Genomic DNA, 24,914 nt, shown 5'->3' on the forward strand with positions numbered 1-24,914 from the left:
AGAGGCTCTCAGACCCTGTGAAGCAGCCTGGGTTCCTGGGCCCTGGCCTCTGTTATTTATGTGTGTGTCTTCTTCTCTCTTTCCTTCTCATCCGACCCATTTCGCATGCCCTCCTATGCATGAGCCAGGTGTGTATCAAATGGACCTGCCCTCTAGGACGCTCATGGTCCAGTAGGGAGGCAGACTTATAAGGAAATAAGTGCATAAAAGCCAACTGGTGGATGATATCTGTTGACTTTACCTGGCAAACCGCCTGCCCACCCACATCTCTGTCCTCCCTAAACCTGTCTTTTGGTATGACCATATTTATTTGTGATATCCAAAAAAAAAAAAAAAAAAAAAAGATTAAACTCAGAAAAAAAATCATGTTTGTGGTTCCCAAGGGCAGAGAACTGGTGGAAGGAAATACAGGATAAAGGTTGTTGAAAAGTACAAGCTTCCAGTTATAAGATAAACACAAAACATGTAATGTATAACAAAAACTCATACACCGCAATAGCAAATATCAAATTGTGGTATGGACCAAGGAACTGAATAGATACTTATCCAAAAAATATATACAAATGACCAATAAGTTCATGACATGTTATTCAACATTTTAAAAGATATGGTGACCAAACTCAGCACAGCTGTAGGATATTACAAAAGTTGTTAAGGGAGTAAGTCCTAAGAATATTCATCATCATAAGAAAAAAAATTGTTTTGGTAATCATTTCATAATATATGTAAGTCATATCATTACACTGCACACTTCAAATTTTGATATCCTAAAACAGGAAAACATTTAAAAGGTAAAAATGCAAAACGTTCAAAGAGGACAAGTCACTACTGTTTTATTTTTAGAATTATTTTATTAAATCTTAAATGTACAACAGCTTCTTAAGTCTACACATGAAATACATTTCTTAAGAAGAATGATATTATGTCTTATTATCCCTTGATTCTGGCTAGCAGTTTTTCAAATCTTCGAGAAAAATCTTGAAAAAGGTTTCCCATGTCAACCGAAACTTGGAAATGGGACATTATCAAAGAAGGGATGATTCTACACTCTTCCAGAGACCGCTAGAAAGACAAACATTTCAAAAGCTAAAAACCATCTCAGAAGCATTTTCTTTAAGTCTTTCCTCCACAGGAAGATGGTGTTCCTACATGACTGAGTCCACTCAAAAAGTGGCTCTCGGTACTGGCTCAGGGGTCTTCTGCCGTGTCGCTGCGCGTCTGTGCATGACTGAGGTGAGAGTTTCCTTGGCACTGTTATTTTGATCATCTGCAGCTCCTCTCTTCCCTCTGGGCGGTAATTCCCTCCTCTGTATACCGTCAAGCCCATGGCCACTGAGAAGGCCCCCACTGTCTTGTCTCTCCATAACCCCCACGTCCTCTACTGCCTCCTGGATCGTGGTTTCCTCCAGTATATGACCCGCCCATGTTCCTGCTATCTCTCAACTTTCCACTCTTCAGTAAATCGTACTTAGAAGGTTTCTGCTTCTGATTGCCCGAATCGCTGTCATTGCGACTTGCGTAACTTCTTCCTCCATAGTTGTCATAACGGGCTCTGAAGCCCTCATCCTGGTAGCCGTCTGAAAACCCTCCACCACCACATCCTCCTCGTCCTCCCCCGTAACCAGGCCTAACCCCCCAACTGCCACCTTCAGCTCTTCCTCCGTACCTGTGAGAGCCATCCCCAAACTGACGCCCTCTTCCATACCCACTGGCTCCTCCTCTGAAGTTCCTTCCTCGTCCTGCTCCCACATTTCCACCAACACCATGAAAATACCCCAAACCAACATCGCCTCCTCCTCGACTTCTCAAATGTTGGCCTTCTTGCCTCTCTTGTCTAGACAAGGCCTTTCTTACTTCTGCACGATGACCATCGATGGTATGATTTTTCTGCAACACGATCTTATCCACAGGATCATGGTCCTCAAAAGTAATAAATCCGAAGCCTCTTTTCTTGCCAGACTGTCCATCAGTAACTATCTCAATGGCGTTGATTTTTCCGTACTTCTCAAAGTAATCTCTAAGATGATGTTCATTCATGTCTTCCGTAATTCCACCAACAAACAGCTTCTTCACAGTGATGAGAGCCCCCAGCTTTCCATGGTCCTCTCTTGGGACAGCGCGTTTGGGCGTAACCATCTTCCCATCAATGAAATGAGGTCTGGCCGCCATGGCGGCATCCAGCTCAGCCATGGAAGAAAATGTGATGAAACCAAATCTTCTTGATTTTTGGCTGGCAGGGTCCCTTATTAACACACAGTCTGTAAGATATCCCCACTGCCGGTAATAGTTCCACAGACTTTCTTCTGTGGTCTCAGAGCTCAAGTCACCGATAAAGAGTTTACGGAATTGTTCATTTTCTCTCTTACCCCTCTCCAAAGGAACAGATTGTGAAGCTTTCTTCATCACGGGCTTACTAGCTTCAGCCATTTTTCCGATGCTGAGGAGGGTGAGAGAGATCTCAGGGGGCTAACAAGGACTGAACTGGGTCCCCACACTATGATGAGAACTTGAACCTGACCCGTCCTGACCCTGGGGTGAGAGCCTCCACTGCCCCCGGGAGAACACCCCTAGGAGCGCTTCCACGGGAACCCAACACTGCTGCTACTGCCTCTGGAGTCACTGTGGCCCTTGAATCAACCTTGAGTAGCTTTCAGTTTTTCAGAATAGGTTGATTGGTGAAACAGGTCGATGCAGGTTCACCTGGTTCCGAGAGCTCTTCTGTGACGCACTCCTGAGATGCAAGACAGCCTGGAACTTGCTGGAAATAGTAGTCTTCTCAAACTTCTATAACAGGTCTGACTCCAGAGATCTGCTTTTTGTTTTGTAAATAAATCCGCGGGTAATTTTGTTGCACCTCCAGATTTGGAAACCTGGGTTCTAACAAGCCATGGGTCTGTGGTCCAAGTCGGCGGAGGACGCTGTGGGGACATGAAGGGAAGAATCAGAGAAGGCTTCATGGTGGAGGTGATCCTTGTGTTGATTCCTGACAGCTGAGTGTGTATTATCTAAGTGGATTGTGTGAGTGGGGCAGGAGCTCTACAGAATGAAGGAACATCATGGGTAAATCTCTGGAGGTATGAGACAGCAGCTTTCAGGAACAAAGAGCCAATGTGGATGGAGGTGGGTGGAAAGCTGGGCTCCAGCCTCTGCTGTTATGGCTTGTCTTGAGCCTCTGGGAGCTCCACGGGGCCTCGCAGAACCAAGCTGAGACCCCAGCCGGGCTGTACTGGCTCTCCCTGGCCTGAGTGAGTCGCGGGTCTCACTGGGCTCTGAGGCCAGAGCCACAGACTGGGCAGGAAAGTTACACTTTTTATCTTTTTGAACCTGAGCTGTCAACCCCTCGTTGTGGTCGGCACAGTGAAAGCGCAGCAGTTCATGGCCAGCCTCCTGGTTCTCCAACAAGACGACCCAGCTGGCCACCCTCAGGAATCTCACAGTGAGGCCCCGATGGCTTACGGGAAGCTATGGTTTTGGATGATCTCCTGGGGGCCCCCAGAGTCTCAGTTATTCAGGGGAAATCAGACTCCAAGAGTCAGATCCTCCCTCACCCATCCATGCCCACCCAGAGCATAGTTATGGATGTTAAATGGTTTAATAGGTGGGTTAGCATCACGCCTGGTGCACAGTAAGTGTTCAATAGATGTCAGCTATCACGATTCTCGCGACTCACTCACTCGCTCTGCTTTTAGTCATTCATTTGCCCACTGTTCATTCATGCATTCACCCCCAACTCATTCACTAATTCAGCACAAATTCACTGCACATCTCGTCTGTGTCTGTGCTGCGCCCGCCTGAGCCCCAAACCCCTCTTGTGATGGGTGCTCCAGAAATTCAACAGGGGTCAACATAGGATGGGAATTCAAACACTTTCCCTTTCGCCTGTGAGCATGGATACCTTTAAGACAGTAGCGCCCCTCACGTGAACAAGTGACAGCAGACACCCCCTTGGGGACCCCTTGCAGCCTTTCGGCCACATTTGAGCAGCTCTCTCTCAAATGGCCAAGTGGTGCCGAGCGTCTCAACCTTGGCACCAAGCTGTACTGATGCCTGAATCCGGAGGCCACAGATGGCTGTGACAGGTGCAAAGTGGGAGATGAAGGGAATCGCTTTTTAGGGAATTGGCAGTGAGGATTCAGAGCCGCACATAGCTGTTGATTTAGTTATTTATTTGTGTGCCTCCTGCCTCTTCCCGGACTTGGAAAACACCAACGACAGTACCAGAGGAGAAGGGAGAGAACTCAGGGCAGGAGGGCAGGGTGGGCTTCCTGGAGGAGGCAGCGTTCATCGGTGGCAAGAGGGGCCGGAGCATGGATGCAGCACAGCGGGTTCTTGCGGGGAAGCTGAGGGAGATGGGGCGGCCCCCGGGGGACCAGAGCAGACCTGCCCACCCTAGTCAGGGAAGAGCAGGAAGCCGGAGAAGACACTGTCAGAGCCTTGCGTGCCCACCATGCCGTTGTAGTCGTTGACCGCCAGCCACACCTGCTGGCCTTCCTGCAGCCGCAGCAGCACGCCGCCCGAGCTGACCTGCTTGGCGCTGGTCATGTGGTCGCAGAAGGTGGCCACCTTGAAGCCGCTGCGGTACAGCAGCACGCACAGGTTGGACGTGTGCGACGTGTGGAAGACAAAGTAGTAGAGGCCTGGGACTTTGCAGGTGAATTTGCCAGAGTCCTTGTCATAATGCCCCTGCGGGTTGGTGATGACTTCGTTGAACTTGACCAGGCTGTTGGCCTCCGGGAACTGGACAGTCTGCCGTGTGACTGAGAACACTGACTGGTGTTTCTGCTTGTACCTGCCCTCCACACCTGGCTCCCCGGGGGGGCCCATGGTGCCGGGAGCCCCCGGAATCCCCGGGGTCCCCATGGGACCGTTTTTCCCAGGATAGCCAGGTGTGCCGGGGTCTCCCTTCTGGCCCTTGGGTCCTCGGGTCCCAGGGGTAGCTGGGATTCCTGGGGAGAGAGCAGGTGGGAAGGCAGTGATGGGGCAGGGGATGGGAAGAGGGACCCGATGGTCCTCCAGGGGCCACCCACCAGGGTTTCGTCCCTGGACTCTCCTTCCCCCAGATGGCTGCCTATCCACCTGGGAGCACTGTGCAGGGAGTAGGAGGGGAGGGAGACTTTGGTTCAAATCCTGCCTTCCCTTGGTCTTGCCCTCTGACCTTGGCTAAGGCTGGGCCCTAACTCTCAGCCTCGTTTCCCACAAGTGTGATGGAGAGGGTACGACCAGGCGGCTCAGGAGGTGTCAGAGCCGGGCTGGATCTCAGAGAGCTTGCCAGAGGCCACGACTGTTAGCCCATGGACACCACGTAGCCTCAGATACCTCCTCACCTAAAAGTCTACGTTCCTACTTTTTCTTGACAAAAAAATCAGAAGATGGGTCAGAGGCAGATTTTTCTGGAAAGCTCCTAAAACTTGAACTTTAGGCCCTATTAACTTGCACTGACCCTGTCAAGGTCCTTTGGGTAATTTTATATAAGTTTTTCAACTTTTTATGTTGAAATAATTACAAATGCACAGGAAGTTGCAAAAAAAAAAAAAAGGATAAGGAAGCCTTGTGTATTCTTTACCCAGTTTTCCCCAATTTTGCAGAACTAAAGTATGAAATCAAAATCAAGAAATTGACCACAGCTCCTCTTTTACACGCACGGTTTGTGTGTGCAGTTCTAACACAGTTTTGTAGTGTATGGAGGTTTGTGTAACCTTCCCCCCATCCCTGGCATCAAATGTATCCCTAATTTTGTACTATTTTTCTTAGAGGGTCCTCGGTATTTTATAAGATTCAGAGCTCCACAAAACTGCTTTCTATGTCTGAGCTGGAACTACTCAGGCCAGCTTAGCACATGGGGTCCACCAGATGGAGCCTTCCAGGCTGCCTCTCTCCAGCCCCTCCACCCCCTCTCGGCCCAATTCAGCCCCTCTGACAGCTGGCCCAACTCAATTTCCTTCAAGTTATGGATGGGGAAACTGAGGCCAGAGACCTGCCCAGGGCCATGCCACCCGTAGGAGGTGGCGTCAGGATTCAAAAAATCAAGTCTGGCTGAGTCCCAGTCCGAGTGTCTGATGCTTGTTGCCGCCCTGGTTATCAGAGCTTCTGTGAGCTTCTTCTCCCCTTGTTCAAACCATACTCATCTTTCAGGGCCTGACTCCAGTCTCCTCTCCCAAGAAGCCCTCTCTGACCACCCCTGCTGGCCCTCGTGGCTGTTTCCCCCTCTGACTGCCTTTACAGTGGGTGTTGGTGGAGACCCACTGTAACAGAATTCCCTGCAACTGGTGAGCCGTGTAGATCCCAGGTTAGGAGAAGAGAATCAGAACCCAGCAGACCTGGGCTTCAGGCTGTGTGATACCGGGCAGGTGACCTCCCCTCCCAGAGCCTCTGTTATCCCAGGTGAGATAAAGGCATAATCCCCCCGGAGTGGCTAGCAGAGTGGGGTGGGAGCATGCATGTGCCGGGCACCTCATAGGTAGTGCTCAGTAATGTCAGGTCTCTGGGGTGGCCGTCAGCGATGCTGAGCAAGGCTGTGCCTCCTTCTCCAGGCAGTTGGGGCAGACACACCCGTTGGGAGGGAGGCTTGAGAGACAGTGGACGGTGGTGGTGGAGGGTGTGGCTCGGGAATCCAACAGGACCCCAGTGTGTGACTTCGGGCCAGTGGCTCAATCTCCCAGAACCTCAGCTTCGACATTTGTAAAAAGGGGGTAAATCACATCTTCAAAGGATTTTGGCCTCAGCTTTCTCATTTGTAAAATAGAGTTAGTTTTTTCTGTCCCGAAAGATGAATCTATGGAGAGCACTTGGAACCTATGTCTGGCACAAATTAGGAGCTTGGTGCCCATCCACCACCCTGGGCAGTGAGATAGCCAGAGGCAGTGGTGAAGTTCAGGGTCCTGGAAAAATGGCAGATCTGGGGGCTTCCTTTGACTCAGGCTGAGTTGGAGGATTCCTTCTGGAATGTTGGTATAATTCCACTCTCTTTCCAGGAGGGCAAGTGACAGTGAAATTCCTAAGGACATCTGTCTCCACTGGTCTCCCTCGCCCAATTCCTCTGCCACTTCCATCACCTCTGCCCAGCCCTGCCCCAGTCTCCTTCACACCCACTCTGGACACACTCCACCCCCCAAGATGTGTGCCCACCGCCAGACAAGGTGCCCCCAGACTCCAGCTCTCACCCAGCACCCAGCGCCCATTCATGTCTTCAGCCCTCTTCACTTATGCTGGGGCTTGCCTGCGAATCTCTGACAGATGATTCTGTGAGTGCGACCCTGACTCCTCACTCCTCACCCCTCCAACTACCCAAAGCCCTAGGGAGGGAGGGGAGCACACACCCCTGATAAAGACAGGGATGACAAGAGCAGCAATGATCAGAGTTTGCACTTAGATACCTACCACATCTGTTTTCTATTTAATCTTATCAATCATCACAGCACCCCTGTGCAACAAGTGCTACCATCTCCCCATTTTACAGATGAGGAAACTGAGGCACTGGGAGGCTACATAAGTTGGGCAAGTACACACAGAGGGTGGGGGGCAGGGAAGCAGGGGGGCTGGGACTTGAACCCTGACCATCTGGGCTACAGTCACTGGGAACCACGTTAGAGGGCAAGTGGTGGAAAGGTTGGAATAAAACAATAGCAAAGTGTTTTAGAAGTTTGCCAAAGCTTTCACCTGGATTATCTCCCGGGACCCTCCTGCCACCTTCTCAGGCGCTCTAGGTCTCTCCTTGATATCAGATGGGAAATCCGAGGGGCAAAGAGGTGAATTAGGGAGACTTGAGGCCTGGGCTCTGAGGGGAGGGGGGCCAGACCTGCCACAAGAGTTAAAACTCGGCCGTGGGAGCTGGTGTGGCCAAAGGGACCACCCTCCTCACCATCAAGCCGCTGTCCACCTTCCCCCGAGTTGGTCCCAGATGGACAGTTCAAGCCCTGCCCGCAGGCCCCAGGTGACCTCTCCCCGCCAGGCCGGAAGACTCACCTGGTTCACCCTTGGGCCCTGGCAGTCCGTCATACCCATCCTTCCCGGGGGCCCCTGGCAGGCCCGGCATCCCGGGGATCCCATAGCAGTATGTGCCCATCTGGCCCCTGAGTGGCCGTGCCAGCAGGAGCAGCAGCAGGTTTAGTACCAGGAGGGGCCAGGCGCCGGACCCCATGTCCACCTGGGAAAGGAGCTAGATGGGGAGAGAGCTGAGTTGGCCCCTGGCCCACCCTCCTCACCCTCTCTCTCCCCAGGAGACCATCCTTCTCAGCCCTCGGCGGCCGACTCCCCTTCCCCAGCCCCTCACCTCTGGGGGCTGCCCGATGGATGGGGAGTGGGGCACCTGCTTCAAGCTCAGGCCCCCGGCTTAGCAGAGACAAGGACCCTCCTTCCTGTCCCAAGTCAGGCTGCCCCTGAGGCCACGTGTCAGGAAGTGGCAGCGGAGAAAAGCTGCCATCTGCCCTCACCTGGACAGGTGGGAGGTGTCCGGTCTGGTCACGGAGAAGTCCTTGGACCGGCTTCCCCTCTCCAAGGCCGGAGTACGCCGTGTCAGAGTGGACCCAGCCAGGAGGACCGGTGCACACTGGGCGGCCCCCTCCCTGCCTTCCCCCAAAACCACATCCCCTTTCCCATAATTTTCCCTGACTCAATACTTTATTCTGGGTGCTGAGCTAGGCTGACCACAGTGATACCCCTGTGTGCCCCCTGGGTCTTAAGTGTCTGAAATGAGGAAATGACCACTTCCTTGGATCTGGTGAAGGGTGTGTGTGTGTGTGTGTGTGTGTGTGTGTATCAGTGTGTGTATGAACCTCAGCTGCCTGGGCAGGCTTCTAGAGTCAAGTTCAGCCCAGCGAATGCCCATCCCTGTTTGTTGCCACTTACTATGCCTGAGACAGCTATTTCACAAGATCCACAGGAGGAAGCTATAACCTTCCTCTTTACAGATGAGGAAACTGAGGCTGAGGAAGGTGAAACCCTTGTCCAAAGCTGCACAAGTGAGTGGTTTCTTGGGTCCAAAGCCTCGCCCTGACCCCAGAAACAAGTCTTGTATGCACTTGTCAAATGGCAGGTCTTATCTTAGAAACGTCCATACTGTGCGTGCTAAGTCACTTCAGTCATGTCCAACTCTGCGACCCCATGACTGCAGCCCACCAGGCTCCTCTATGCACAAGGATTCTCCAGGCAAGAATACTGGAGTGTGTTGCCGTGCCTTCCCGACCCAGGGACTGAACCCACGTCCCTTATGCTTCTTGCATTGGCGGGTAGGTGCTTTACCATAAGTGCCACCTGGGAAACCCAGTCTTCCATGTGCCCCCTTCCATTTGCCCTACTTGGGGGCGCACTCAGAAGGGGTGAGCTTTGACAGAAGGTAGCCTGCTGTGGCGGACAGACTCCTCTGGGGTCTCCCTTCAGCCCTGCTGCTCTCTTGCCTGAAGGCCTTCAGCAAAGCACTGGTGGCCCTAGGCCTCAGTCTTCCCATCTGTATATTGGGGTGGGGTGGGGGAGGGGAGGCCCAGGCTTTGTGTGCTGGCGTTTCTTCCTCTGCTGGGCCCCAGGTGAACCTACCTTCCCTGCCAGCTCCACCTTCCTCACCTCCATCCCCAGCACCCCACCTCTGCTCTCAGAGCCCATTATGGCTGGCGAGGGGTTGCCACTCGGGGCCAGGCTGGCAGAGCTGAGAGAGGTCCATTCTCCCCTTCTCATGAGAAATTCCAGGGAAGAAGGAGGTAACGGGCAGTAGAGTGTCCCAGCCCTGACTCTGCGCCTGCCACTCATGTAGGTGAGTGGTTTGACCTCCCCAAGCGTCAATTTCTGCTCTGTAAGTGGGTTTCCAGGAGCTTCCATGCAGAGTAGGGCTAATGCACATGCCGTGCCTAGCCCTGTGCGAGTCATGAGCTGAGTTTGGAAGGCCGCCCCTGCCTCGTTCAGGACTTGTCTCCCTAGCTGGCCCTCCACCCTGTGGCTCTGGGCTTCAGAGTGTGGAGCAAGAGTGAGAACGTGAAGGCACTTGGCCCTGGAATTCTCAGGAGGGTGGAGGGCTGGGGAGAGCAGAAAGGACAGCCGCAGCGTCGTGAGGGCGTGGGGGACCCACCAGAGGGCGCCCAGGCCCCCTGCCCATCTTCGGCCCTCACATCCTCTGCGCCTGGTCCAGCTTGTCCAGCAGGTGGCAGCCTCTGCCCGCGCGCAGCCCTCCCTCACCCCGCCCACCTGGCCAGCTGGACTCTGCTGGGTCCCCTCCTCTTGGAGAGGCCATGATCTGCCTCAGCAAAGAGGGGTGGCTGTGGATGGAATTTAGGGTACAAGGCAGTGACGTAGCACTCCCCCGCACCCACCGTTTTTACAGCCAGGTCTCCAGCTTCTTATGGGGCCTCCACCACGATGGTGTCTGTGAGCCCTGTTGCGATGAGCGAAGCCCTCCAGTCTGGGGTCAGGCAGAGTTCAAATCCAGCCCCTGCCACTTCCTGCCACTGGGCCTTGGGTAGATGCCTCCGTCCTCTGAGCCTCAGGGTCCTCATTTGTTTTGCTGGGATTAAATGCATTGATGGTTATGAGATGTCCAGCACACAGTAGGGGCTCACAGATCTGTTTTGCTTCCCAGTCCATGTGTATGTGTGTCCCGGGCTCGGGGGGAAACCAGGGCAGAGTGGAGGCCAGAGGGGCGCTGAAGAGCCTCTGCAGCCCCACTCTCTTCTTCATGATTCCCCAAGACGGTTGATGGGGCCAGACAGCCCCCCAGAGGGTCCCAAGTGTGTGGGGAAGGCGGGGGGTGGTGGGCTGTGGGTACATGAGGACTCCAAGGTCAACGCTCAAGAGAACAAGGGCATTTCTAAGGCACACACACGTGGGAGGGTGAGGCGTGAGTGTGCACCTGTGTGTTAGGGCTACGTCTGGGACACGTGTGAGTGAGAGCACTGCTGATGGTCGATGGGAGCACCCAGAGAATCGGCGGTGGGGGCGTCCGGGTGTGACTGTGTGTATCCCTTAGTGTGTCTGTGGGTTTGAAGGCATAAGTAGTGTGTCCAGGGGTGCGCCCTGCAGGTCTCAGGGAGTGGGTTGTGTGGGTGAGGAGTGAATGAGTCTTGGTCCAGGAATGTGGGTCCACGTGCGTCTCAGGAAGTGTGTGTGAGTGTGTGATGTGTTTACACAAGAGTTTGAGCAGCACAAAGGTAAAGTTGGCTTCCTTTGGAGAAAAGCACAGGGCATGTCCAGGACTGAACTTCTGGTCTCCTTATCCTTCTCACGCACAGAGGACGCAATGGGGCTTTTGCTTCTCAGCAGCACCTGGACAGGCCAAGTGGGGCCCTGGGAATGGACCAGGAACATTCCAGACCCACCAAGGCCCCAGTGCAAGCGGGATGTATGCCCAGCCTCCACGCCTGCCAGGGTAGAAGTACAGAGCTGGACTCAGGACACCCGGCAGGGAGGACTTTTGGATGCCCTTGGATCAAGTGCTCCCTGTCTCTGAGCCCCTGCCTTTCTGGTTCAGCCTTGGAAGGGACATGTGTCATGTGTCAGGCGTGTGGCTGTGGAGGCTGGTGAGGGGAACAGGTAAACACGCATGTTTGGGCATCAGCAGGACCTGGGGTCAACCCACCCCCTCCCCTCACACGCTGCTGCTGCTGCTAAGTCACTTCAGTCGTGTCTGACTCTGCAACTTCACAGACGGCAGCCCACCAGGCTCCTCAATCCCTAGGATTCTCCAGGCAAGAATAATGGAGTGGGTTGCCATTTCCTTCTCCAATTCATGCATGCGTGCTAAGTCACTTCAGTTGTGTCTGACTCTGTGCAACCCCATGGACAGCAGCCCACCAGGCTCCTCTGTCCATGGGCTTCTCCAGGCAAGAATACTGGGGCGGGTTGCCGTGTCCTTCCCCGCCTTACAAGCTAACCTTGGGCTTTAAATTTTCCTTAACACTTACTCAGTTTCATTATCTGTAAAATGGGGTCAGTCATAATACCCAACTCAGAGTTCAACTGTAAAGACTAAACAAAATACAATTAAGGCTAAAGCGTATGTGTGTGGGCTTAGTCGCTCAGTTGTGTCAGACTCTTTGCGACCCCTGTGGACTATAGCCTGCCAGGCTCCTCTCTTCATGGGGATTCTCCAGGCAAGAATACTGGAGTGGGTTGCCATGCCCACCTCCAGGGGATCTTCCCAACCCAGGGATCGAACCCAGGTCTCCCACATTGCAGGCACATTCTTTACAGTCTGAGCCACCTGGGAAGCCCCTTATTAATGCACCAGGAACTCCTCTGCAATTTTCATGTATCAAGTCATTTAATCCTCCCAACAACACTTCCCTGGTGGCTTAGATGGTAAAGCATCTGCCCGCAATGCTGGAGACCTGGGTTCGATCCTACAGTTGGAAAGATCCCCTGGAGAATGAGATGGCACCCCACTCCAGTACTCTTGCCTGGAAAATCCCATGGACAGAGGAGCCTGGTAGGCTGCAGTCCATGGGGTCGCAGAGTGGGACATGACTGAGCGACTTCACTTTACTTCACTTCAACAATGCATTGAGGTGGGTGCTGTCAGTATTCCCACTTTACAGATCAGGAAACAGATTCACCAAAGTAACGTAAAATGCACATAATTGTATTTAAGCAAATGGTGGCCCAGGATTCGAGTCCAGGCTGATGAGGCTCCCAGGACCTCCTAAATACATGCTGTAAAATGCTAAATATGGGCCTGCCTTGTAAGCACTTAAATAACTGTTGTCATTCTTCAGCCTCCCTCCCAGTGCCCAAGGTAACCAGTGAACTTTAGGCTCAGCAGATGTGGATTCAGATATTTATTCCAGGAAGAGTTCCAAGACATGATCTCCATTCAGGCAGCTAAAGCAACAGAACCCCCACTTGGTAGGGCAGAGCAGAGATGGCCAGAGAGGGGGAGTGAGTGGGCCAGGGTCACACAACAGGATGCAGAGGCCACGGTGGGGACCGGGGGCAGGGGGGTCTTCCCTGCTCAAGCAGATGGGAAGATGAGGAAGCCGCTGAAGATGCTATCGGCCTCTGAGCCATGGTAAATGCGGCCCTTACTGGGATCTTTTTCAATCCAGACCTGGTCTCCCTTCTGGAGATGCAGCACCGTGCCCCCAGACACCACCTGGAAGAATCCCTTGCTGTTGAAGTCACAGAAGCCCAAGGACTGGATCTGGTTCCTCCGAGAGGACCTGATGGACAGGCAGATGTCCGAGTTGGACACCACTTGGAAGGTGAAATAGTAGTAGCCTGGGACAGAGCAGAGGAACCTGCCCGTGCTGTTCTGGTACACGTTCTCCTGGTTGGTGATGACCTTTCCGAAGATGACCACGTTGTCTCTCGAGACAGAGTTCGGTCTCACGGCCGAGAAGGCTGGCCGTGGCTGGTCCTTGATGTTTCCGGGGCTGCCTTTGGTGCCCTTCAACCCTGGGAGGCCAGGGGGCCCCATGGGACCAGAGGGTCCTGGGTAGCCCATTCTGCCTGGATTTCCAGGGGGTCCAGGGTTGCCCTGGTCTCCTTTAAGGCCGCGGATGCCCGTCTGGATGGCAGGGGCCCCTGTGGGGAGAAAGGTCAGGTTGGGAGTGAGAGTCTGGTATCCTCCAGACCTCAGGCAGGTGGCTGGGGCCCCAGATAGCTGTGGGATAAGACGGTAGGGGAGTGTCTGGGCCTGATTGATCCTGGCTAGTTCTCTGTGACCTTGGACAAATGTCTCAACCTCTCTGAGCCCCAGCTTGTTTGTCTGAAAAATGAAGGGAAATTGAACAGACACTGGGGGAAGGATCAGGTTCTGGGAAAAGCAGTCCCCTGGCTTCACTGCACTCCTGCCCACAGCTGGGCACTCCACACCTCCCCTGTCCCCCGCCAGGCCATTGACCTAGACTTCTTCCGATTCAGGGACTACCTGTAGGATGCCTGGGTGCAGATCATTGCAAATGCCTAGGCAGATCTTTCTGGTGGTCTATGAACTGGGAGCCTCAGGGCGATTACACGAGACCATCTTTCCCAGCTCTGATCTTGCCCTCCTCCCTTCTCCTTCACCCTTGGCCTTTTTTCTAGAATATGAGTTTCTGAAGCCTGAAGGGGCAGGGAAGGGGGAAGCAGGGACAGACTTGCAGGGAAGCTGGAAGCAAAAAGGGTAGTTGTTATGGATTGATTCTTCTCCACATGCTAGGTGGGGTCTTTCTCCCTTTACAGATGAGGAATTGAGGCTCAGAGAGGGTGAGTAACTCACTCAAGGTCAAACAGCAAGACAGGGCTCTCAAATTTAGAGACTAGGGCGTTCGTCTTTCTGGTGATTGAACAAAGACCAAGGCTGGGCACAGCTTTAGGACCTTTCATAGGCCTTGCTTGAAGTGGCCTACTCTCCAGAGGGGGACGGCAAGGCCAAAGAAAGAGGATGTGGCAGTTAAGGGGGATACAGAGAGGCCCTGGGGGCCTGTGTACACAGCCCTGGGAGAAGGCTGGGCCCTGGGACCAAGCACAGACTGGAGGGGCTTCATGTGGGGGCCCAGGTCACTCCTCTGTTTCTCACCACCACCCTGAGCCACCACCTCCAGGATCCAGCCCCAGCCCAGGGATGCAGGGCCGGGGGCCTGAGGGAGGGCTTACCCGGCTCCCCTCGCTCCCCCTTGAGACCTGGCCGTCCGGGTCGGCCAGGTATTCCTGCGCTCCCGTGTGTCCCGTCCGGGGCTCGGCACACGTCCTCAGTCACGGAGGAGGCCAGGGAAATGGCCAGCACACTGATCACCAGCCAGCCCCAGGGGGCTTCCATGGTCCCACTGTGGAGACAAGGGCAGGGCCTGGGCAGGCTGGACGTCACACACTCGTGCACACCCAACTCACACGCTTGGACAGCGCCCCACCCCCCCACCATGACATCTTTATGTCTCTGACCATTGCACACATACCCCACCCAGGGCCTTTGAAGTCCACCCTCCACCCAGCTCCAAGGACCCCCCAGCATACACACAGAACCACAAACTCACACAGATTGACACACACAACTGACCATACCCATAGGGTTACACACTCAGACACACGAACACAGCTTCTAGCCCTTGCACACCTACACAACACAATAAGCAAACTTAAAAGTCCGCCACACACCCCTGGACACTCCGATGGACACACAGTCATGTGCTCCCTACAGATGATCGGTTCCTTTGAATAAATATTTTTTGAGTGTCCGCTCCCTGTTTAATGAACACTCTCTCACCCAGATGGCAGAGTTGTACATCCACACTGGAATTCACAAACACACAATTCCCCCACACATGCGGTCCCTCTTAGCACCCACTGGAGGACAGATGGCTGACTGTCCCCTGCTGGCCCCCTCTGCGGGCCCCCTCTGTTGGGCTCTGACACCTCAGCCTTTTCCCAGCCTCTTGTGTTTTGGTGGTGGGCCAGGATCCAGGAATTCTGGTTAGAGCTGATGGCTCTGTGGCTACCTCCCACCCTCCCCCCAAGCCTCTGGAGTTAAGGTCCCTCCATTTACTTGTTCTGGGTCTTGGATCACTGCCCCCCAGCCCTGTCCTGGCACAGAACCAGCCACCAGCACTCTCCCTCCTCCCTGCCCAGTCCAGTCTCTTGGGCCACCTCCCCTGGCTCGCTAAACATCACAGCCGCCTTCCCCATGCAGCCATGGCCTCACCTGCGTCCAGTCTTCAATGCACTGGATACTCCGGCCCTTCACGCGGGGACCCCTGTGGGACACCCAGCAGGGCGGTGCTGGCCTGGGGCCAAGTTTCACATCCCTTCCCACTTCTCCTTCTCCTTCCCTGGCACCACCCCAGGGGCCAGAGGCCAGCAAGGGACATTTTGAGCAGACCTCAGCAAGACTGGAGCACGGGACATCCTACCCCAGCCACAGCTGGCGCAAGCAGAGGGACAGCGAGGCGGGAGGCTGCCGGGATGGGGGCGGAGGAGGAGTTCCCGGCAGCGCAGTGAGACTCCCGGAGGCACAGAGCAGCACGGTAGAAGGAAACTTCTCTCAAATCAGTGACTTGTAAGACTTTTTCACGATCACGGAAGCAGCACGTATTCATTGCCAGAAGCTTGGAAATACAGAAAGGCACAGAGAAACAAGGACAGTGATGCAGTGGTGAGAGGCTCGGTCATCAGCTTTCTAGACTGCCACTTCCTCGCTGCGTGTCCTTGGAACTGTACTTAACTTCCTGGGGCCTTAGTCTTTTTTTGGTTGTCGTTCATAAGTTGGACGCAACAGATTCTACTTTGCAGTATAAAGTTTTAGTGACATAATACACATACAAAACACTGGACACTTAATAATCAGCTTTTATCAACATTTAAAAATCAAAACTAAAAATCAGCAATAAACGCCCATCCAGAAAGCTGCTGCCACCATTTGCAGGAATCGCCCAGCCTTGCTCGCGGCCACCGACCAGGGCCCACTGCCTGTCAGCCCAGCTCCCTTTGTCGTGGCAGCCCGAGAACGCCTTTCTGTAGACTGAGTGATTCTGTCTCCCCCAGAGCGGAGGCCCGGGTGTTCAGGCCTGGGCTGGCCGCGTCCTTCTGCTTCTTCCCATGGCCGTGCTTTGTCATTGCTTGTTGTTGCTTTCTTTCCTTTTCCAGAAGGAGGGGGAGAGGACGAGGAGGAGGAGGAGGAGCAGAGGGAGGGTTGTTGCACCTGGGCAGGAGAAGACAGTCTAGCACCAGGGTTTCCAAGCCTTTGGGACTCCCTTTTTCTGGCAACCTCGTGTGACAGACGATGTCACACAACAAGTACAGGTGGGGATACTCTGGCTTAAGGGTGGGGCCCCAGAGCCCCTATCGCCGCCCCTTTCCTGCTCCTCAGGATTCTAGCGCCTCTCTATGAGCTTGTGCAAGCGACATCACTTCTCTGGACTCAAGTTTCTTTACTTGTAAAATGGGAAGGATACAGTCCCTTTGGTGGGTTGCCAAGGGATTATATGAATACATAAGGAAGTTTGGGTCTCCCAGGTGGCGCTAGTGGTAAAGAACCCGCCAACCAATGTAGGAGACATAAGAGATGAGGGTTTGATCCCTGGGTCAGGAAGAGCCCCTTGAGTTGGGCATGGCAACCCACTCCAGTATTCTTGCCTGAAGAATCCCATGGACAGTGGAGCCTGGCAGGCTGCAGTCCATAGGATTGCAATGAGTTGGACATGACTGAAGTGACTTACCATGCATGCACACACATAAGGAAGTTTATACTGTCAAATACCACATTAAAATACGTCATCGTTATAAATAATATCTGTGTGACCTTGGGCAAGTTGCCTAACCTCTCTTAAGCTCACTTTCTCAAGAAGTGGGAGAAGATGAGGGAGAAAGCAGGAAGGCTGGTCTGTAACATCCCTTCCAGCATCGTCTTCTTTGACTGCATTGCGTCAATCTTGCTTCCCTGCAAGAGGAGTTAGAAATACTGTGTCAGAGCCAGAATGGTCAGCCCGATTGCTCCCATTTTACAGATGAAGAAACTGAAGATCAGAAACAGAAAGACTTTCCCAAGATCATATAGTAAATGACAGAGTTGGCATGAGGAAAAAACAAATACTATGAAAGGCTTCTCAGAGTACAACTTTCAAAATATTAAATGCACAATTCATACAGAAATATGTAGTGAGGGGCTCCCCTGGCAGTCCAGTGGCTGAGACCCTATGCTCCCAATACAGGGGGTCTGGGTTCAGTAGCAGTCAGGGAACTAGATCCCACCTGCCGCAACTGAGATCAAAGATCCCAAGTGCTGCAACTAAGGCCCAATGCAGCCAAATAAATACATAAATATTTTTTTTAAAAGAAATACATAGGGAGCATGTGTTAGTTTTCTTTTGTAGTTTATAAACGAAGGAACAAAGCTTGTTCAATGAAGGATATGAGAAAAAAAATTATATATACCTCATTAAGGTGAGAGAGATTCAGTGAAAATAGCTATAACAAAAAAACCGCCAAGAATTCTGGAATATTTATAGGTTGCTAAGGTAGTTACAAAACTGGTTAATGCTCTTTAGGGCAATAAAATCATCATGTTGGTGTTATCTACTCTACTGGAAAGAAATCATTTGCATCTCTACCAGACAAAAATAATTGGCAACTTATCAGTTTTCTACCAGCTAACAGCTATCTTTACAAAGCCTGGGCCCTAATCAATAGTAAATAATAAGTCAAGCAAAGTGACATTCCCCTGGAGTGTCAGGTGACCCTTAGGAGGGCTTGTTAGACATGACTCTAATTTGACTTTGAAAGGACACCAGTTATCTATTTGCCTTATTTCCTAGTGTTAGATGATTTCACTTATCAGGCTGTTGCAAGAGTATAAACACTTCCCAAGAAATGAAAGACATCGATAATAATGAACATATCATTAGTGTGAAAAGTAATGGGTCAGCAGTAGCCCTATGAATGTCACAGCTGGGACACCTTCACTCTGAAGAGGAGGGTGTCTTTTTCATTTTCTCCAGAGCTCAGGTCCCTGGAGGGGAAGCGGGAGTGGAGGGATGAGAGGAAATCCCTTGTCATGCTTGTGAGGTTGGGATCCAGGAGCCCCATCCCAGAGAGCAGTCGAGGGTCTGGGGGTAATCAGAGAAATAATTCCTAAATTACTCAGATTCTTCCTGATGGAGTCGTCACCTCCCACTCAAGGGCTGCATTCCAAAATCAGCATATGAAGCAATAATTGTCAATGGTCAATATCACCCCTGGAAAAAATTCTTAGGAAAGCACCATGTTGAAGACCATTATTACTGTTTCGGGATAGTTCTGTGTGGTCACTTTTAGCGTTGACATTAGAACAGGTTTCTAGTCCTTCAGCGGAGTATCAGTTGGCTAATGTATACCCCCTTTTAAAAAAATTAAATCTTTAAAGACTGGAGCTGTACTCAGTGGTGAGGTGTTTAGACCACAAGAGGCTCTGGATCTGAGGCAGCGGGTGGTAGGAGGTTGGGGGAAGGGTGGTGCGGGGTGGAGGGGAGTAGTTAGGGGTGGGGGGATTGGAGGTAGTGGGGTCGGGGCCGGGGCCACAGGTACACGCTACAGATTAGGCTCCTTGAGGGTCTGAAGCAGCAAGGATGGACAGCAACCCCTGCCGTATTTTAATGGGTATCTTTAGTTCTTTCTCTCTGAATTTTATTAGGCAAAACGCAGATAGCCAAATGTGTATATAATTTAACTCTAAAGTTCTTGTATTGCATTTAAAAAACACAGAGGTATTATTTACACACAGTAAAACGCACAAAACTTAAATGCCCCTTTCAATGGCTTTTTATGTAAATGAAGACACCCTTTACCCAGATCAAAACACAGGACATTCCCATCACCCCAGCAGCTTGCCTCGTGCCTCTTGTTGTACCATTGGTCCTCAGTGTCTGCATCCACGGATCCCACCAACCACTGATCAAAAATATTTGAAAAAGAATTCCAGCGAGTTCCCCAAAAAGCAAAACCTGAATTTGCCACACGCCCAGCAACTATTTACTACCATTTGCATTGTATTTACAATTATTTACATAGCATTTACATTGTATTAGGTATTATAAGTAATCTAGAAAGGATTAAAAGTATACAGGAGGATGTGTGTAGGTTATATGCAAATGCTGCGCCATTTTATAGAAGAGATTTGAGCATCCTTGGACTTGGGTCTCCAAGGGGATACAGGGGTGTCCTGGCACCAATCCCCTGCAGATACCAAGGGACGACTGTATTCCCTTCTACCTGCAAAGAGCCCAGGGATTCGACCTCTCTCACCACAGGTTACTTCTACCTGTTCTTAAACTTCACGTAAATAGCATCACTCAGTGTCTTTTGTGTCTGGCTTCTTTCATTTCACATGCTCGTGAGAGTCAGCCTTGCTTTTGCTGCATGCCGGTTCGGTTTTATCGCTGAGTAGTACTCCGTGGTGTGCGTGCAGCACATTTCGTGTAGCCCCGCTCCTTTTCATGGAAATTTTCGGTTATGATGAAAAAAACTAAGAACATTCTCATACAATCCTCCTCCCCGTGCCATCCTGTGAACGGATGTGTTCAAATCCCCACGGTACTATCTGAACCCCAAGACGGGGACCTGGCGTTGACATGGACACCCCTTCACTCTCATCTGCTACCCCGCACCTCCCTCTCCATCAGAAACACAAACCTCCAGACTCTCTACCCGATCCACTTTTTCTCCTTCTCCTGGCTGGCTCTTTATTATGGAGATTGTCTTAATCTTGGCTTTCTTGCGAAATCCTTCCCCTCCTCTGGGGGCCTTCAGAATCTCTCCTTCCATTCTCCTTCCCTCCACCCGTAAGATCAGGGTTTCTTTTTTCAGTGCGGGGAGTGTTTGGGAATTGGGGAGGGAACTGTCAGAAACTGCCACGCGTCTTCAGTGCCTGGACTTTATTCTTTGCCTCTCTCAGCAGATAAAAGAGCTTCGGGGGATTGTTTTATGAAAAACGGAGGGGCTTGCAAAACGACACATAATTTGTTGTGGAGATGGAGGCAGCGTGGATTCAAATTCAGCATCTTCCCCCTTCCTGCTGCTTGTGCTCTTGCAGGAAAGAACGCCCGTGTTTGGGGATGACATTGACCCCTCGGACTGGGATAAGGCTTCTGATCAGTGCTGTTTGAATCTGGTGCATGGCAGGCACTTAGCAAAATTCCCACCTGCTACTCAGGGCTGCCCATGCAAGGAGACCAGTTGAGAAGTTTGGTGGGGGGGAAGTAAAAAGAAGACCAAACACAGCAAAAATAATTTTGTGGGGAAGAGTAAGAAAAATACAGGAAAAAAAGCTAAAAAGCGAACAAGCTCCCCTAACTGCTGGCTGCCGCTGGAGACCAGCATCCTGGCTGCCCAGGAGGGAGAAGCCGAGCCGGGAGCCAGGTGGAGCTGCTCTTGGAGACGTTCCCAGCATGGAGATTGCAGATCCGGCTGGAAAGGCGCTAATGGAAGCCACCAGGCATGCAGGCAGGTGAGATGTAAAAAGATTAGGAGGATTAGGAGCGAGTTTGGAAAACAGATAGTGCTGGCTGTGGGAGCCAGCCAGGACACCCCTCTGCCTGGTGGAGGCCGGGTCGGGGTCCTGAGGGATGTCGCAATCCCACATCCAGGGAATGTGGCTCCCAGAAGGCCTGGTTAATGCGACCTTCCAAGAAGTTCACACAGCTGCAAGGAGAGGGGCCGGGCAAAGCCTCCACCCCACCCCACCTTTAGATCCTCACCCCTAGTCACCCTGTGGAAACGATCTCCCTCGTTTTCCTATCACTGGGCCTGAAGTTCCACCTTGACTCATTCTTTCCTAGGGATAAAGGATGTTATGTTAAACGATAAAATTAAAGGTGTGTCTTAGGGCATTTATAAGGTTGCTAGACTTAAGACTAGTGTTTTATATACTAATTTAGTCAGGACTTCCCTGGTGGCTCAGACAGTAAAGCATCTGTCTACAGTGCGGGAGACCTGGGTTCGATCCCTGGGTCGGGAAGATTCCCTGGAGAAGGAAATGGCAACCCACTCCAGAACTCTTGCCTAGAAAATCCCTTGGATGGAGGAGCCTGGTGCAGGCTACTGTCCATGGGGTCGCAAAGAGTTAAATACGACCGAGCGACTTCACTTTAGTCATTGCAACCCTAAGGAGGTAATACTATGAAAAGACCCTTTAACAGATGAAGCTCAGAGAGGGTAAGCAACTCGCCCAAGGTCACACAGCCAGAAGGTGGTAATTTCCACTGCATCGGGTAGCTTTCTGCAGATGTTCAGTGGAATCCTGCAGATCTAAAATAGGAACTCTGGAAGGGAGACAGGAATGGTGGAGATGAAAACGCTGGGTATGGGGACTCTGAAGGCAAGATTTGCCAGCTTCACAAATATACCTCCCCTGTGCCAAGTATTTTACATATATCGTCTTAACTTACACAGTGTCCTTACAGGGTGGTATATTGGCTCATTTTTCAAGATGAAGAAACTAAGGCTCAGAGAGGTTAAGTGACTCATGGGTCTAGGTTTGCCAGATTTTGTTTGTTGTTCAATCGCTCAGTTGTGTCTGACTCTTTGTGACCCCAGGGACTGCAGCACGCCAGGCTTCCCGATCCTTCACTATTTCCTGCAGTTTGCTCAAACTCATGTCCATTGAGTCAGTGATGCCACCCAACCATCTCATCCTTTGTCTCCCCCTTCTCTTGCCCTCAATTTTTCCCCGCATAAGGGTCTTTTCCAATGAGTCAGCTCTCCGCATCAGGTGGCCAAAGTATTGCCAGATTTAACAAACAAAAACACAGGATGGCCTGTTCAGTTTGGATTTCAGATAAACAACACTATGCATAGGATATACTTATACTAAGTACATACATATTCATCCTGCGCTTCATCTGGCAGCCTCCAGGGGCCACGCAGCCTGAGTGGCTGTTCTCCCTCCACTCCCCGGCTCACAAGGAAGCCTGTCTTGGTAGGAAGGGGTGGGCTGAAGGTGTGCACCTGTCTGCCTCCCAGGGCAAAGGGGAAGAGGCGCCTTCATCTCCATCTAGGGTCTCCAAGACCCCTGCTCCTGTGGGCAAGCCAAGAACCCCAGTCAGGTTCCCTCACTCTGACCCCCCTCCCCACTTCATCACCACGTCTCTTCCTGCCCTAGATTTTCATCAGGAAAGGCCACTATGAGCTGGAGGCAGGGGACTCCCAGCTCTGTGGGTGTCCTTGGACAGATCACCCCTCTGGGCCTCAGTTTCCCTATTTGTAAAAAAAAAAAAAAAAAAAAAAAAAAAAGAGGGAGGAGTTGAACCAAAATAGTAGTTCCCTGGGTCAGAGTCCCATTGGGGAGCTGGTTAAGGAGACCATTACTCAAGTTGCACTCCTATGTCCTGAACAGAATTTCTGGGGAGGGGTCCAGAGATTCAGTGGTTTTCATAGGTGCCTTGGATGAGCTGAGGCAAGCAGTCCAGACCCTTTCTGGAGCTCTGACAGCAGCTGGGCGTCTGTCCCATCTTGACACGTGGGCTGCGCCTGTCTTCTGCTTCTGACACGTGGGGATCAGGTGCTGAAGGGTCTCTAGACACCTCGATCAGAGGAGAACAAAGGAGAAAAGTCCAGGTTTGTTGGGTTGGGCCAGGGTGAGAGGGAGGGAAGATCACCAAATCTCCCCCGAGCTGAGATCATTTCCAACCTGGGGATTTCAGGAGTATCTCTTAGCTCTGAGTAGAGATGCGTGTTTTTCACAGCGCCTGCCTGGGTCACATGACTGTCCAGCAGGGCACCAGTGAGCTTACTGTCGTCAGCGCCAGTGAGCTGATGGGCGGACAGAGGCTCAGAGAGGGCAGTCAGTTTCCCGTGTCACCCAGCAGAGCTTCCCTGGTGGCTCAGCTGCTCAAGAATCTGCCTGCAATGCAGGAGACCTGGGTTTGATCCCTGGGTTGGGAAGATCCCCTGGAGAAGGGAATGGCTACCCACTCCAGTATTCTGGCCTGGAGAATCCCATGGACTATAGTCCATGGGGTCGCAAAGAGTCAGACACACGACTGAGCGACTTTCACTTTTCCAGCAGAGCTGCTTCAGTCTCTGGTCTCTGGGGGTGGGATTCTGTCCCCCAGCCTCACCCTAAGGCAGTCCTGGAAGGCGTCTGGGGTAGACAATGTCCTGCTCCTATGGTCCAGACACTGCTTTCTTCATGGCGATGTTCTGAGCCTCTGCCTCTGTCCTACCAGCCGCTCACAGCAGCTCACAACTGTCCACTCCCATACCTCAGGTCCAATCTCCCTTCTCCTTTCCCTGAACAGGGGGTCAAGCCTGGAGGCAGAGCCGGGATCTGGGCGCGGGTCTGTTGTGGGGGGTGGCTTCGGAATCTGGGCAAATGACAGCTGCTTCAGCCGGTTCCCTCCCCCTCTTTCCAGCCCTCTGCTGATTACAAATAAACACCCAGGCTACACGGGAGAGTAATTAACTCTCCAACATGGGGAGAAAGTAATCAGCCTGGAGTTTGCTGCAGGTGGGAAAAGAGCAGGCTTTTCCTAAGGAGTATGCAAATACATCGGTAGTTTGTAAACCACCCCTCGGGCTCCAGGGAAAGGCTGTCAGAGCCGGGGGCACCCAGCTGCTAAGCAGGGACAGGCACCGGGTGATGCTGCCCCCAGCTGCTGGGGGGCCTGGCCTCTCAAGTTTACGGAGATCGGAGGGGTCAACGTAGGAGTGGGGGCCTTGCCTTCGGGGCTCCCCTGCACACCTGAGTCCTTGCGTCTGGAGCTCTGTGGGGAGGCAGAGGGAGAAACAGGCTCTGGGAGGACTGACTTTGAATCCACCACTGGTCCTTGCTCATGTGACCCCGGGCAAGTCACTCCAACCTTTCTGAACTTCAGTTTTCTCACTGAAAGATGGGGATACAAAGACACACTTTTCAAGCTCATACGGAGAGCTGGACAGACATAAAGCCTCTACCCTGGCCTGGCACTTGGGTGCTCAGCAAGTGGGAACTCTTATCAGAAAGCATCATGATCCATGTGGGCCACATGCTCCCGAGTAAAGGCCACGACCCCTCGGGGGACTCATGGGTGCCTGGTCTACCTTTCAGGGGGTGCAGTCAGCCTTGTGACATGTAACTTGAAAGGCTTCAAGAATGGCCCTTCCCTTCTGTTTCCAGGTATCTTATTTGGTTGGCCAAAAAGTTCGTTTGGGTTTTTGAAAACTATCTTGAGAACTTTTTGGCCAGTGTAATATTGCCCCTGCCTTGCTTGAAATTCTGGACCTGGACTAGGGTAAGGAGAGTGAGGGCCTCGTGGGAGAAAATTTAAGGAGGCATTCACTCAAGACGGTGTGATTGCAGAGCTGACCCTGAGGGTGAGCGCCACCTTAAACACGCCCCGGGCACTTGATTCAGCTCATCCTCATCCAGGCTCTGATGAGACCCCACCTTTGTTAAGCCCTCTCTCAGAATTAAGCCTCACCCTTCAAAGAGATTCTGGAGGGGAGCAGGGAGGGAGCAAGAGGAAATTTTCCGAGTGATGGAAATGTTTTATGTCTACACTGGGGTGTCAGGG

General features: G+C 52.2%; 3 protein-coding genes across 5 annotated transcripts; all 3 read right to left on the reverse strand.

Moving 5' to 3' along the window:
- Nucleotides 1-326: 326 nt before the first annotated feature.
- Nucleotides 327-8,101, reverse strand: LOC102405428 (heterogeneous nuclear ribonucleoproteins A2/B1). The gene is made up of 2 exons (XM_044938133.1): nucleotides 7,963-8,101; nucleotides 327-2,918 (listed from the first exon to the last, which is right to left on the reverse strand). Exon 2 carries the CDS (start codon nucleotides 2,425-2,427, stop codon nucleotides 1,318-1,320), a length of 1,110 nt encoding a protein of 369 aa, XP_044794068.1. The 5' UTR covers nucleotides 2,428-2,918; nucleotides 7,963-8,101; the 3' UTR covers nucleotides 327-1,317.
- C1QC (complement C1q C chain) lies at nucleotides 4,146-8,591 on the reverse strand. 3 transcript variants are annotated; one of them, XM_044938134.1, is made up of 3 exons: nucleotides 8,430-8,591; nucleotides 7,963-8,155; nucleotides 4,146-4,946 (listed from the first exon to the last, which is right to left on the reverse strand). In XM_044938134.1, exons 2-3 carry the CDS (start codon nucleotides 8,135-8,137, stop codon nucleotides 4,390-4,392), a joined length of 732 nt encoding a protein of 243 aa, XP_044794069.1. In that variant the 5' UTR covers nucleotides 8,138-8,155; nucleotides 8,430-8,591; the 3' UTR covers nucleotides 4,146-4,389. The 3 variants fall into 3 exon arrangements, with proteins under 3 accessions (XP_044794069.1, XP_006063847.1, XP_025134545.1); XM_006063785.3 differs by having other exon boundaries at nucleotides 7,963-8,143; nucleotides 8,430-8,586; XM_025278760.2 differs by lacking the exon at nucleotides 7,963-8,155 and having other exon boundaries at nucleotides 8,430-8,570.
- Nucleotides 8,592-12,740: 4,149 nt separating this feature from the next.
- On the reverse strand, nucleotides 12,741-15,745 carry C1QA (complement C1q A chain). Its single transcript, XM_006063784.3, has 3 exons — nucleotides 15,596-15,745; nucleotides 14,554-14,723; nucleotides 12,741-13,500 (listed from the first exon to the last, which is right to left on the reverse strand). The coding sequence occupies exons 2-3, from the start codon at nucleotides 14,714-14,716 to the stop codon at nucleotides 12,929-12,931; spliced, it is 735 nt and encodes a 244-aa protein (XP_006063846.1). The 5' UTR covers nucleotides 14,717-14,723; nucleotides 15,596-15,745; the 3' UTR covers nucleotides 12,741-12,928.
- Nucleotides 15,746-24,914: the final 9,169 nt, after the last annotated feature.

This window comes from Bubalus bubalis, chromosome 2 (assembly GCF_019923935.1).
Source record: "Bubalus bubalis isolate 160015118507 breed Murrah chromosome 2, NDDB_SH_1, whole genome shotgun sequence".
NCBI lineage: Eukaryota > Metazoa > Chordata > Mammalia > Artiodactyla > Bovidae > Bubalus > Bubalus bubalis.